Below are 15,252 nucleotides of genomic sequence, written 5' to 3'. Positions count from 1 at the left end.
GGCATTTCTGTTAGGACTTTGCTTTCAAAACTATGTCAGCTGGGATTGGCTCCTGCGCCCCACAGCCCTCATGTGGAGGACATAGTGGTAGGTAATGAGTGCAAACAATTAAGCATACTGGTGTCAACAGTAGTGGAAACACTTGAAATTGTCACAAATTGCTACAGATACACGAATAAAACCATTTTCAGGAATCAAGGATAAAACATGGGCATCACTGCTGTCCCAGCTTTATACTCGGGAACCTTTCGGTGAATCCTAGGAAAAATCTGGAGGGTACAAACTTGTGATTTCACAGTCTGCTTTTGTTATTTATCGATTCATTTTCTCATATGTTTTTATTGTAAACTAAATATAGATCCAAATAAATATTATTATTATTATTATTGTGGAATTCTGTGGAATATTGCCAAGCATTTTTATTTAGTTATTGAGATTATATGATGGAATGTATATATATATATGCGATTTTAAGGTCGTTGCTCACCGCTACTAAAGGTTTGTATTTTTCTCTTGACCCTTTCAGACCAGAGCAGACCCCCATCCCTAGGTCATTGGAGTTTGAATGTGCTCCTGATAAACTCAAATCCTTTTAATGGAGATTTGTGCTGTTTTTTTTTATTTTTAAGGGGTCATTGACACAGAGATATTGTGTTTTATTTTTTCCCCGATTGAATAAACAGTATTGGTCTCATCTTACTCACCCCATCTCATACAGACGACAGCAAGGTGACAGGTGAGAGGTCGGTGTTGATGAGCCGTCTGTCTGTTAAACCAGGTCTGTCACAGTGTTCTCAGTGTCCACTAAAGAAACCATGAAGAGGATGTAGCCTACGAGACGTTTCTCTGGCTCTGGATACAAGAAAAAAAATTAAAAAAAGTCAATTTTAAGCCTGACACTTCACATACACATTTCCCACATATTACACATTCCTTCACTTCTTTCTTCGCCTCCTAAAATGAGAATAATAACACGTTAAGTATTCATTCATGGCGCTCATTTCTCCCACTAAAAGGTACTGCTAACAGTCACCTTTGGAACACTTGGCTTCATTGTTTAAGCAGAGACAAACTTCAATCATAGTGCTTCTGCATCTCCATGTCACTGATGGCACCTAGTGGTTATAAAACAGAATAGGAAATAATGAAATCATGTATACAGTAAAGAAAACTGTCCAATTCCAATAATAAACTGAAAAAACCCAATTTAAATTTTAAAAAAATGCACAATTTACTGCAGATCATCATCAGAGTGATACTGAAAGTTTGCCATCTTCATTTACTCTTCACCAGTAACACATGCACTAATATTTACACATCTTAGCAAATCCCACTTGTGTTCCATTTACTATGACAACCAATTATTTTATTCAAATAGACCTTGTGGTTGCAGACATATACTCATTTCATAATGAGTGTGCAGTTTTTAGAGTAGAGACCTAGGCCTTAATATATAATATAGTGATGTGACATAACTTCAGTTGTGGATAACATAGCCTAAGGGGCCCTATAAAGACATCATAAAATAACCAATGTTATTTGGCTGAGGGGTCACTTTTAGTAGTGGGGCCCCTGGGCCTTGAGGCTGAGTGGCACTTTTGAACTGCAATTAATTTTTTTTCCTGTGGGGGCAGCATTGCACCTCTCGGTACTGCAGGAAATGATTAGAAGAATAACTGTGGCACATTAAAGCAACCCATGCGCACACACACACGCACGCGCGTGTGCGCACACACACACACACGAGTTTATACGATTAAGATAAATAAGCAATGAGGTGACAAAAATAGAGAATGTCGTCAGCAGACAAAATTCTATTATATTGTCTGCAGTTTTCATTCATTCTATCTAACAATGTTAGGGGCATGGCCGACGGGCCGTTGTATGTTTATTCTAAGTTTCCCCTTGTTAACTTTTGTGTTGTTACTGACTCCAATGCGCAAACTTAACTCGAATATCCTGTTTATGTTACGTGCTGTTATTGTGATGTGTGAGCGTCCTCAGGAGTAGAATGAGGCCAAGCAGTGTTGCCAGATTGGGCAGTTTTCAGGCGGGACAAAAATACATTGGGCGGGTGAGTAAAATGTGGGCTACTTTTGGTGGGTTTTTGTAGTCCTCTTACAGGTCATTTGTGATGTAAACAATGACATTTATTCAGCCTACACGGCTTAAAAGTGCACCTTTTTACGTAAAGCTGGCATTATTGTGAATCTTGCACTTGTGTGGCCTATGGTTGACTTACTTACTGCGCTCTTGTTGGTTGCAATTTGCAAAAAACTTTATCTATCATGTATGTGTGGTTATTTGATGCAGATATGGTCTGGATGTGTTTTTCTATTGCATGTGTTATGATTTTAATGGTTTACACGGGATTGGGCGGGTTCTAAGATGTGATTGGGCTGGAAAATGTCAATCTGATCTGGCAACACTGACGTTTATTAGAAATGTGAAGATGTAATGCTGCAGGTCTGAAATAAGGCTGTTTCCATAATTGTGAAAAAGTAACCAGGAAAGGCATAGGTGAACAAAGACGCTTTTCCATGATACAGTTCTGGCACTACTCGGCTTGACTCTACTTGGTTTGGTATCAGGCACATCGTTTTCCATTACTCATAGCACAAGCTGAGCGAAACTGCAGCTCAGTCAATGAAATTCACCGAATCGCTCAGTACTTCCTGCATGACCGGAGAACAGACTCCTTCTGTCTGACACAGTCATTTTAGTATCGGCTTAGCTCGCTTTGAACCTCGCCAGAGCAGCAGTACCAAAAAAGCCCCAGGTACCAGGTACTATCTCGCATATCACAGACCCTGAAATACTCGCGTTTCAGGGTCCTGTTGTATTCCACTTCACTATCGGGTGGCGGTGCAAATCTGGATGCAGGGAATAGGATGCATTGCTACCAAAGAAGAGAACAATGCTCCAGCTCCGTCGGACACATCTGGTTTGAGCGCCTCACAGCTGAAAGGCCCGTCAGAGTTAAGAGTTATAGTTTGTAATTATTAAACCTGTATCCCCTATAAATGGGTGCAAATCTAATCTCTTTTCTCTGTCCAACTTCTCTTAAATCTGACATTTTCTTTGGGGATCAAGCCACCTCACCGTCTTTTAAACACAGTGTGCAGCTGAGGCACAGCTGCCAGCGAGGTGATAGAATATAATATGTTTGCTAGAAATGTTTTTTATAATAGTAATAATAGGACATTTGGTGATAATTATCCCATTATTAAATGCATCATATACAACATTCTAATACATATATAAATACGCTTGTTAGGGCCCGAGCCGCGAATGGCACTGACTGAAATGGCTCCTGGCACAAATTTTAATTACAATTGTCCACACTTTTATTTATGTAATTTAAAATAAATGTCTCCGTTTTTGATATTAATACATTAATTTTGCATCATAAATAGTAGGGATGTGAATCTTTGGGTGGCTCATGATTCGATTCAACCCGTTCAATTCATACGATTCTCGATTCAAAAATTGATACAATGCATAGTGTGTTAAGGCAAATTATGGCATCAGAACAATACTGTACAAAAAAATAACTTGCATGAATAAAAGCTTAGACTAGCTGCCTCTTTCTCCAAGAAGTTACAAAAATTAACTGTACACAAATAACAAACTGGTGTTTTTCAAAATAAAAAATGAAAAAACGCTTTTTTGAAGTTTATGAATCGATTTAGAATCGTGGATGATTAGAATCACGATTCCTATGTGAATCGATTTTATCCCCCACCCCTTATAAATAGTATTATTAAGTGTACGCGTGATATCATGATGCAATATTGTGAACAGTAGTTTTTTTTCCCCACTTTTTGTTCTCTAGGTCGCCCCCTCTTGACCACAATAGATGCGCAGGTCATTTGAGTTTGAGACCCCTGACCTATACCAACGATTCGTTTTTCTATCCATCTATAGGCTATTTTTGCAGAAATATAAGTAACAGTACGAATAATATTCAGGTACAATTGCTACAGTTGGCACTTAGTGCAAAATATTCTGGTACATACATAGGCTGTCTACAATTACAGCTGTACTAGTATTTGCCAAAAAGGGACGCAAAGTGTTTTTAATAATACATTCATTATTTATGGGTTAATGGGATGCGGGCCGGTCCAAATTGCTTGAAGGGCCCGTTCTGGCCCCTGGGCCTTGAAGCTCACATAGAGTGGTCCTGTTGCACATATATGTCAGTTTTGGAGGTCTACTTAGATACATTAACTTGTTTTTATGGTCAAAACCCTCCTAGTTGCTGTAAATGAGCCGAGAGAAATCCTCTTTTCTGACGCTGTTTCCCAGCTGCGATATTTCAACGATTTATGCAACAGGATGTGCCCGGAGCAGGACGATCTGCTGTTCAGGAGAACCGGTGTTTATGTAACCGGACCGGGTTTTTTCAGAGATCTCGCTGAGCCCGAGATTACAATAAAACACAGCGTTCTCAGCAGTGGCTGAACTGTTTGTTTAGAACCTTCAGGGCTTCTTAAACAAGGTAAGGACGCAGATACACACTAAAAAACAGCGTTAATTGGAATTTCCGGTCTAGGTCCGCTTTAAGTTGAATAGCCTTGTTGTAAGGTGACCTTGAGTGTCATGAAAGGCACCTCCAAATATAATGCATTATTATTATTAATAATAAAATGTGACTAAGATAACCATCAGCCACATAAAAGAGGAACACCATTGTCTTTGATGTCTAAGGTGTGGAGCCTCCTCTCTCTCCAGACTGTGGGGCCACTGGGCTGCACTGTCACCGCTCACTCTCTCTCTCTCTCTCTCCCACTCTCTCGCTGCATGGATCGTTACATCACTCGCTGAGGCCACGCCCACGTGGGCGGTGACACAACAGAGGGAAAGTGGTCGGAGGGGGAGGGGCGTTCCGTCGGCAGGAACATAGACAGCAGGCAGCAGCTGCAGCGAGAGGATCCGCTATCTCCACTCTGCCTTCAAACATTCATATTAGCACGTCCAGCTCCCAATAAACACACACACACACACACGCAGGACAGCAACGCACAAACATACACTAAGACTAAGACTAAAATGGTGGACCGCGAGCAACTGGTGCAGAAAGCCCGGCTGGCCGAGCAGGCAGAGCGGTACGAGGACATGGCAAATGCCATGAAATCGGTGAGTAGGCTCCGTCTGTCCGTCTGTCACCAGCTTTGTCTCATGTCGAACATCAAACATATGCGTGTCCGTGTTTAAAATGTGTCAATGCTAGTTAGGCTAGCATCAGGACAGTGATTTTGCAGATTATTCGGGTGTTGTTTTAACGAAAGCGGGGATGGAGAGACGCCAAATCGGTGTATTAAAGTAGTGATTAAAGACGACACTGGTGTGGAAGACACGGCGGTGGGTGTGATAAATTGGCACTGAGGTCTGATTTAGGCAGCATATTTCTTTGAACTAGGCCTAGCAAAGCCTGCGTTCAGAATTCAGCAGGCGTTTCCGAGCGAACTAAATGTGTCATTACTGGGATATAATAAGGTTCGGTTGACGTGAGACGTTCACGGTGTTTTATTTATTTATTTATTTATTTATTTATTTTTGCTGGCGGTGTGTCGCGGTGGATCGTGGTTGTCTGACATGCGGATTGCTTGATGTTGGGGCGGTGCCTTTGGCCCGAGCTCCTCCACAAACGGGCACAAGCTGCGGAGACGAGACGAGTGGACGTAATTACGCACATAAACACACACACACACACACACACACACACACACACACACACACACACACACACACACACACACACAAAGACGCTGATTTATAATGGTGTATGTGTTGAGTAAATTGTGTGTTTTTAATTGAGCGGTTTTTTTTTAAACGTGTAACGCTGGAAAAAGATGCGCAGAGGACGAGCTATAGGTGGTGCCATGGTGATGATAAAGATGTGGCAGGCTCATGATGGGATGGGATGGTCGTGTTCCGGTTTTCACGATGCTGAGCAACGCACTGTGTGATCGGTGGTTACCAGAGCCAGATACTGATGTGATGCGACCACATTTTATGGATAAGGTTGCATCCAAATTGATGCAAGCGAATGCAGGGTCCTGACAAGGATAGCTGCGCAAACCTGCGTCTGGGTGTGTGAATGTGTGTGTGTTGCCACCTCTCTCAGCTTGCTGCTTGTCCTTCTGTCTTTGCCTAACGCTGCTGGCGCATTGCAAGGTTGATCACAATCTATTTGCGCAAAGGGCAAAAAGAGCGCAAACTGAAGCGTTCACCTATCATACGTGGGTGTTGGTGGTTGCCGCACAAGCAGAAAGCTTTGTAGCTGTCATATTGCAGCAAACGCCGGCTTCTTTTTCTGAAATTATTATTTTTCCTTTTTTTTTCTTTTTTGATCCGGGAGTTGTAGCATGACGGACTTGCCTGTGTGTCAATCAATGCCATGCAGCAACCGCATCCCTGCGTCCTCGACCTCCTCCCGCAGGTTTCCCCCCACACAGAGGCGTGCCGCAGCATCTGCCAAGATGCAGCACAGGGCCCACCCGTAGTGCACCATTTTCACAGACTGCCTTTCATCACAGCTTCACAACGCCTGCATCTTTGCTGTATCGTCATTCTGTGGACAATACCATCACACCAGAATGGTCACTTTGGCAGGGGAGGTGTAGGGAAGGTGAGGCGTGTCAGGAGGCCCTGAAACAGTGGCCATAATATCATTGTGGAGGCTCAGTTGTGGCTCACTGCTGGTGATTTATACGTGTCAATCTGGATTGGTAGTTCGATTAATGAACACAGATTTCCCTTCTGTATTTTTAAGGAGTAATGCCTGCCTCGGTGCACGACCCTGCAGCATAGAGCAGTTTCATTTAATGAAATATGGAACAAGTGAAAGATTGCATCGATTTCACCTACAGAAACCACCAAGTAAGCTGTCAGTGTCTTTAAAAGGCCTTACTGTATGCAACTGCTCTTTAGGACCAGGGTGTAGCAATAACCCTGGAGGGGCCTTAGCTCCACCCCTTCCAATTTATGCCTAGTCAGAGAGAAGGAGAGAGAGACAGCGTGCTGCCCCTCACCCGGCCTGTCTCTCTGCAGCACTGGGCAACGGGTGTGTCTGCTGCCTCGCCCATCGTTTGAGGGGAATCCCTTGCCACTGCAGGCGCGGTAACCGTGCCAACGGAACCAAATACCCAGGATCAGGGAACGCAGCGCTGCACCCATCCTCAGGAGGACTGTAACGCTTCAGAGAACAGGAACCAGGCACGACCACAATGAATGATGATGTTAGTGGGCTGCAGTTAGCACTGTATTTTTACCTCTGCCCTTTTGTACAAGTACAGTGAAGTAGATGTCCAAATGGCATTCAAAGCTTAAATAACTGAATTTAAATGCTTTGAGAGGAACTTGGGGACAAAGACACGAGGATCCTTTCACTACTTGTAACTAAACTGGGAATTTTTTTTTATTTTATCCAATAATATAGTCTTGTTCCTGCACTACTGTTCAGTTATGTAATACGAACACTGAGTGAGCAGTAACGCAGAGCCAGTTGTGTTACCGTCGTGCCTATGCTATCAGTATGATCGTTTCTTGGTGCACACAGTAAATCATTTATACGTTCTGCAGATATGATATACTGGATGTGCTGTACCTATATTGAACCACTTAAGAATTGTTTTAAAGAGCCTTACTAAGCGTGTGATCCACAGTGAATGCTGTATATCCACATAAAAAGATCTCAGTGCTACGATCTGCGCATTTAATGAAACTATTACATCATATACCAGCCACATGGGCACTTGACAGTAATAGTTCACCAGTATCTCCTAAAATAACACAAGCGTTTGTACATGCTGTAGCACAGTCACTTCTAACATCTTACCTTCTTTCAGAGAGTTTTTTTTTTTTTTTAAATGTCTGCCTCGGAGACAAACCTTTTACATGTTTTCCATTCACAGATGAAAACATTTAATTATACTCATGAATATTGTTAAAATGTATGTTTTTGAGCCATCTGCATTTTCTTTTTCAGGTAACATTGAAATTATGTGAATGAATTACTTATAATGATAATATGACTAATTATTTTTTTGCAAGGCTTCACATTTTTAACAAAATTATTTTTCTCCATAATGATCCTGACAACTAAAGATGACCCATGCATTTCTGCTTTTCAACAGTTTGCACCAATGGCTGCTAAATTACAGATTTTCTCAGATTACAGAAAGCATCCGTCTCCCATCACCAAAGTACAATGATTCAAGTTTGGTCCAAGGTGGGAGGGAAGTAAAAAGACATTTTGAAAGATGCTTGCTGGGTTAACTGAGGTTGGTTAACTCAGATCCAAGCATATGCCGTATATAATGGTATAATAATAATGTGTAAATCCTGCTGCAATGTCACAGAAGCAACTGCAACCTAAACTGATTAATGCCACATACATGACAAGCTTGCCACCTCTGACATCCGGCCCGTGTGATGACAGCGGTGAGCTTTGACACATCCAGCTGCAGAGCTTCTGTGTCTTAGGAAGTGCATGGCACTGAAACCGAAAGCATTATTTAACCATGTTAAATTATTAAAGCACTTTAGCACACGCACACACACACACTGTGCTCCAGCAGCTCAATAGTATACACATTTTAAATGCACTCACTTTGCAGCAGACACGGCGTGCATTGGGCAAACTTGCATTCTCTGCACAGCTTGCGTTATCTGCATCAGGCTCAGGTCAGGCTGGGACACATCGGAGTCCCTTCTGGGCTCTGTTGGTACTTGTCGTGTTTGGGCAGGAAAATGTAGCCCTAAGTACCCGTAGAAAAGAGAAGGTGATCACAATATATATATATAATACTGTATGTGGTAACTGAGGTGTATATGGGTGTTATAATTGTTCTTTTGTTTACAGAAAGTCACAGCTTGTACAGGAACAACACCGCCTTTCATCAAATTGTGTCCATTATCAATAGATAAACTTTTGACTAAACTGGCCAGCGTGAACCCGTCACATTAATACTCTCCGTGTGGACGTTTGTATAGTACCTTTTCAGGTTTAAAAGCTCTGCTGTGTTTTGTGTCTTGGTTGACAGTCAGCCGATTAATAGTCTTTAACAATTATTTTTATTAATCACCGATTTTGATCAAAACAAGACATTTGAGATCATATAATCACTTGATTTATCAATTATGAAAATAATTGTTAATCTAATTATCCAATCAATTCGAAATAAGCCGTTATTAAACCCGATCCTAAACAGATTTGTTCAAGCGTTTACCCATGCATGTACAGTGGAGGATGTAGTAAATGCTCTATTCTGTGCCAGTAGTGAGTGATCCTGCAGGTCCCACAGGACCCAGAACAAGTGTGGGTGGGAAAAGAGTGATCATCATTTCTCACTGCAACACTGCAGAAATGTGATATAGGATAATATGCCAGGCTGTTTCTGTTTGTTGTAATTGTCATAGCTATTATTATGCCGTAATAAACTTAGTTGTCCTTTATGTCGATTTGAAATGAGCAGAAAAACGCCATCAGTGCCAGGTAATGGAGGATTCAATCACGATTTATAGCGCCATTATCTCATTCTTAGTGTATTCAATCATCCATTAATAAAACACAAATATATTTACTGCCATGAGCTTTTATTAATAAGTATTGTTTTGTGTGCAGGTATGAACCCCATTTTAACAGGAATGGGTGCGTGAGGGCGCATTTTATGGGATGAAGCTTTAAAATTACATTTTTATACTCGCACAATGTGCCCATTATATAATATGACACCTTTACTGAGATTTATTTTAGAAACAATCAGTGGACCAAACTAGGGAATGGGGTTATAGCCCCAGAAAAACTGTCTTCCTGTTCTAGTTCATCATCATCTTATCGTTTTTTCCTTGTCCTGGAGTAATAGGGCGCATTACAAAACATTTGTTTCTTTATTTCTCCGTCCATTTGAGTCCACCTAATGTCATCTCAGGACACTTCAGGGTTTCCCTGAGATTTATCCTGACTCAGTGGTGAGTCACAAAGGCACTATAAGAGTTACCCACCATTTCCACCTACACACAATGTAAGAGCCTTATACTTGCAGCAATATGTGCAGAACCAGCCTTTAACTGTACCTTATTATCTTGAGGTTTTGTTGAGTTGCACATTGCTTATTTTAGAGTGCAGGCCAGGGGCACTGATGCAAATTGCATCTAACAATTACTGTCTTCAGTGATTAATCTGTTGACTAATCGATTATTTGTACTTTTCTAAACTTAATTTAGGTTTTAGTTTGTCCATTATCAAAATAGTTAATGATTAATGTAGTATTTGTGTTTTCTGTTAATTAATTAGTTGTTTCAGCTCTAGCGTAAATGCCATTATCTTATTATTGACTGTTATTTCTGATAAATAGACACTCGCCTGGTTGTCGCTGCTCTACCCTCTTAACAATGGGTTTAAAAACAATTTGCTTTAAAAGTTTTGCTGAATGCTTCATCTTTCTAGTTACCATTGTGCAAAAATGTTATGGTGCATTAGATGTCTACATCAGGGAAAGTGCAGCCATAGTGCTCAAGTAGTAAGTACTCAAAAGACGGAGAAGGACAGAGCCTTTTGTGTGACTTTTGTGTTAATGTCATCAATGTGTGCCTTGAAGGGGAGCTTACGATGACGGATCGTGGGGGCATTATAGAGTCAATAGTCCAATCAGTCAGGAAAACGAATAAGAGGCTTTAAGATGGTGCAGAATTGCCTCCGTCTATATAATGTTACCGGTCCAGGGCACCATGATGATCAATGGTCACCATGTTTGTTGATGCCTGCAACTTGATACTCGGCACTGCCCTCTAGAGGGACCGTTGCATACATGTCCAAGTATGTAGGGTAGTGACGGAGATGACATTTGGGATGGACTGATGGAAAATAGAGTATAAATGGGCCTTAGAACGCGTCACTGTGTGCAGTGCAGAGATGTTCGTACAAACACATAACTAAAAGTGTTCTACTGGGAAACGGAGAGGGTCATGCGGAGCTGATAGGCTTCATCAGGATTGTGCGTACTCCTTTGGCGATATGTCGATCCGGTGCATTTTGCTTCACAATTCAAGGAGTGAAGTATCGCTTAACACTATGTTTATTGTTCACAGAAGAATGGCCCGTAGTTGCTGCTTGATAGCTGCTTTGTTGAGAATTGCATGCACCTGAATGAGTTTACAGGATTATTATCTAGAGTTGTATGAAAAGAGCAGTTTCCTGAAAACAGGTGTGACGCTAGGCTGCGGCCCTGAGACGCTCAGAAGTTACTGGCGTATCTTAGCACGTTGTTAGCAGCAATGCTCTTAATGATCAGTATGGGCTGGGATGATACTAATTGTTTTCATTTTTATCCAGCTATTATTCATTAGGTTCAACCTTACGTTTATCTTATATTTGGATTTCCACTGTAATTATGGAAAAACTACCTTAGGCCCCACTATCTATAGTGAATATCACATACATACACTGCCTTGTGCATCCATCCTTTTCTTAGTACTCTCATTATTCTCACTCATTATTGCTAAACCAGTCAGCCCCATTCACACCATCAGTGACATCAGTTAATCCAAGGTGCCTTTGTGCTCTGCTGCCAGAAAGAGAGTCAGCATGATGGTTAAGAGAAGATGAAAACATGGGGAGCTTTTGGGGGTGTGGCAAATCTCCATTATGTGAATGCTAACCTATTAAATGTAAATGGCTGGATGTATGCATAAGTGGTGGGTATTTAGTTCTAATGCAGTCTCTGCTTAGGCCAAACGGAGCCTCCCATTCCCTGTAGTCATGCAGCTCTCACTGTCTCTCCTCCGGATATCAATGGTCATGCACAGAGTAGAAGTTATCGATTGTCCTGACCGGCCTTTGTTTCTAACGCTCAGTTGTATGGAAGTTTGACTGCCTTGTGTTAACTTGGGATGAGTCACGAGAGAGCAGGCGCAATTGATAAGCTTTATGAGGAGACAGAGCTCTATTGTCATCCCTGCACCACAGCTTCTGTCAGAGGCTTTCTGCTCACCCTGCAGCCCTCTCAAACAATGGGATGTTTTTTTTTTACGGACCTCTCTGTTGCTCTGGTTACTCCAGTGTCGACATGCACTCCAGGTTGCATTTGCTGTAGCTCAGATCCTTGTGCAGGCTAATTGTAAGTTAATGAACTAAAGAGCAGTGCAGAGGTTTAGCCTCAGGAATGACAAATGGGGGGTGCAGGGGCACTTTCTGCTGTCTGCTGCGTTTCTAAGTGGGGGCATTACGTAATTGGGTGACATTTCCTTGTTTGCTAGTACAGAGGTTAGCTATGACTACACTTTATAACATTCAGTGCAGAGCCACGCCTTGGTGAACAAGCACAAACCTCCTCCACCCTGCTGAAGGCTGTCTACAACAGGAGTCACTAACCTTTGAGACTGAGAGCTACCTGAAGGATATAACCACGTTACATTTGATTTATGAATATTATGCACTCATTTGTGTCCACATTATTGACTGTTCCTACTTATAATATCAGAAATTTACATTTATCATTTGTAATAAAATTGTTATTTGAAAAATCACACAGTCAAATCTTGAAACATTAGTCTCGTCTGTCAGATCTAGGGCTGCAACTAATGATCATCTTCATAATCTATTTGTCAATTATTTTGAAATTATACCTTGAAATGATGTTCTCAAATGTCTTGTTTTTGTTGACAAACTAAAATTATTCAGTTTAATGATTTCTTTGTTATACGGAGCAAAGAAGCCAGAAAATATTCACATTTAAGAAGCTGGAAATCAGTAATCTTGTTTTAATTGTTAAACGTTGAAACTGACCCTTATCAGCAACTTTATATTGTAGCATCATAGCCACTCACTGTGGCTCAGTTTTTTTGGTCATTTTTATTTTCTCCAAGTCAAAGGTTTGGGAAAATAAAATTGCTACACAACAAATTATTTAAAGTGTTGCCTTCTGTGGTGAACATAACATTCCACTGTAATTTTCATTGCAAAATGCACTATTGCAAGGCCTGTGGCTGTGCACCTTCATATTGCAGAGTCCTGCCCTTTAGTTAATTACAGAGGCATATTTAAAAAGTATATACAACAGATCAGCGACACCGTCAGGCACCACACGTGCATTCAGTGTGGTCAAAAGGTTGCTTGTGCAGTAGCCTGACCAGTGTAGCAGCTTTCTCCATGTCATCAGCCATGTCGGCGTCCTTAGTCTTAGCAACGTGTCCACTGTCTCCAGCAGAAAATGATACGGATCTCGCAAACAAAGCAGATTTTGCAGTCACCATGGAAACAGGCGATCGCTTCCCTATTTTACAGTGCAAATAATTCTTCAGATGAATAGCTCCACTGCTTTAAAATCTACATTATGATTATCACTGAGCACATAGAAGTGAAGATGGGTGGAGAGGTGTGTAAGGCGACATGCGATAAGGACATAATTAGTCATACATTTGTGTCAATAGAGACTGTAGTAACAAAGGTAACTTGGATTACACTGGAGTGACTTTGAAGCACAGCTGACGAGCTTACAGTGACTGTGATGCACGGACAGGTCCTAGGATTTAACTCTCCATCCTGCTAGTGTCCTTTACGTCATCGCTATCAGAACTGCACCACCACAATGTTTGTTTTGGGATTAAATGATTCCAGAACTTGACGCTAAATTCCCTTTTAAACTAGAGATTACCGTAAGAAAGCTAGCACTTTAGCAAATAAGAAATTAATTTTTTTAGCCTGGTCTGTGAAGTGTCTGCTGGTGTCCACCACTTTGTAGACTCTTGACTGAAACATCAACAGCTATTGGATGAACTGCCATGACTTTTGGGAAAGTATTCAGAGTTTCTAGATGGATTCAATGTTTGAAGTATTTCCTGAGCTACTTGCCCCAGTTCATTGAATGATGTCACGTAGCACTAAAATAAACTGAACTTTCCCAGGGTGAAAGTAAGGTTTGTCACAAATAACTGTAAAAAAAAAAAAAAAAAACCACTTAATTTTCCCCCAGTTCAAGAATAAAACACATAAATAATACATTCTTGAGGGACAGTAATCATAGGTTTTAAATCCAACATTTGAAACTAATTCAGTAGCTGAACAAACCCGACAAATTCAAAATTTGAGTTCAGAATACTTGAAATTCTCTACCCTCCACTTCATCCCAAACCACCTCCAGTCGGCGTAGCAACCGACTTTGTTGTTGTAAAGACGGGATGAGTCATCAAGTTATGTAGGAAGTGAAGCAAAACTTTTACCTTCACTAAAGCGATAAAGCTGTGAGTTTTAAAAAATCCCTGAAAATGATGCACTTTCTGTTACCTACATTTTTATTTACCCTGCATTTAATGCACCAATTTAAATATAATACATTTTGTATTTTGAAATAACTTGATTGTAGAAATTATATACAGTACGTATCAAACAAGTCATCTTATATTGACTAATATATATTGTTGTGAAAGCATTGAGAGGAGCGGTTTCCTGTGACTGGGGCCCCCTGCTCATGGAACTAAAAATCTGTCCTGAAAAAGAAAGCAACAACAGGCTTTACCACTGAGAAAAGGTCTGTAAAGATGCCTCTGCTGCACAGTCCCCGAGGGGCATAAAGGATTAAATCCTCCGGTCGGACACGGGCCTGAAAACGCAAAACAAAAGCAGGCTTACAGAGCCTTTTCAACAGCCTATCAGGAGTGACCTCAGAGGATGATGTCAGTGTGTTGGGGCGTGTCTTATCCTCCTGTTGTCTTGGGTTAGTTAGTTAGTTAGTTAGTTGGTAGACTTTGTTTGTGGTCATCTGTGCTAGAGTTTTAGATTTGGATTATCTTGAAAAGAGAAAATTCAGAATTAAGATTTTTTGTTGTACCTGTGGGAGACTGTGTGGCCTTGGAGGAGGTTTGTGCTCTTCGAGTGCTAGTTTTGTTCTGCAGCATTTGATTATTGTGCCTTGACGTAAATAGACAATACACCGTTTTTCTATGGAAAGTTACGTTAATACATAAACAGCATAGTTGATGTAACGAAAACAGTTGCTAATGCCTTCCTATTTGTATTTTTTTTTTTTAGGTCACAGGCCTGAACGAACCACTATCCAATGAGGAGAGGAACCTGCTCTCCGTGGCCTACAAGAACGTGGTCGGGGCGAGGCGCTCGTCCTGGCGTGTCATCTCCAGCATTGAGCAGAAGACGACATCCGATGGCAATGAGAAGAAGATCGAGATGGTGCGGGGCTATCGGGAAAAGATTGAGAAGGAGCTGGAGGGCGTGTGCCAGGATGTGCTCAA

The 15,252-nt window shown here is 41.3% G+C and overlaps 1 protein-coding gene across 1 annotated transcript in view; it reads left to right on the top strand.

Annotated features, from left to right (window-relative positions):
- Positions 1-4,886: 4,886 nt before the first annotated feature.
- Positions 4,887-15,252, top strand: part of ywhag1 (3-monooxygenase/tryptophan 5-monooxygenase activation protein, gamma polypeptide 1) — a gene marked incomplete at its 3' end in the record, with an annotated part of 14,775 nt that continues 4,409 nt past the window's right edge. Inside the window, exons 1-2 of the mRNA XM_083910567.1 lie at positions 4,887-5,139; positions 15,035-15,246. Of these exons, the coding sequence (XP_083766693.1) occupies positions 5,053-5,139; positions 15,035-15,246 (299 nt within the window). The 5' untranslated portion in view covers positions 4,887-5,052. The remainder of the gene's footprint in view (positions 5,140-15,034; positions 15,247-15,252) is intronic.

Source organism: Microchirus variegatus, assembly GCF_963457635.1.
Source record: "Microchirus variegatus genome assembly, chromosome: 2".
Lineage (NCBI taxonomy): Eukaryota > Metazoa > Chordata > Actinopteri > Pleuronectiformes > Soleidae > Microchirus > Microchirus variegatus.
Note: the sequence above shows the minus strand (reverse complement) of the source record. Positions and strands in the feature narration are given on the sequence as shown.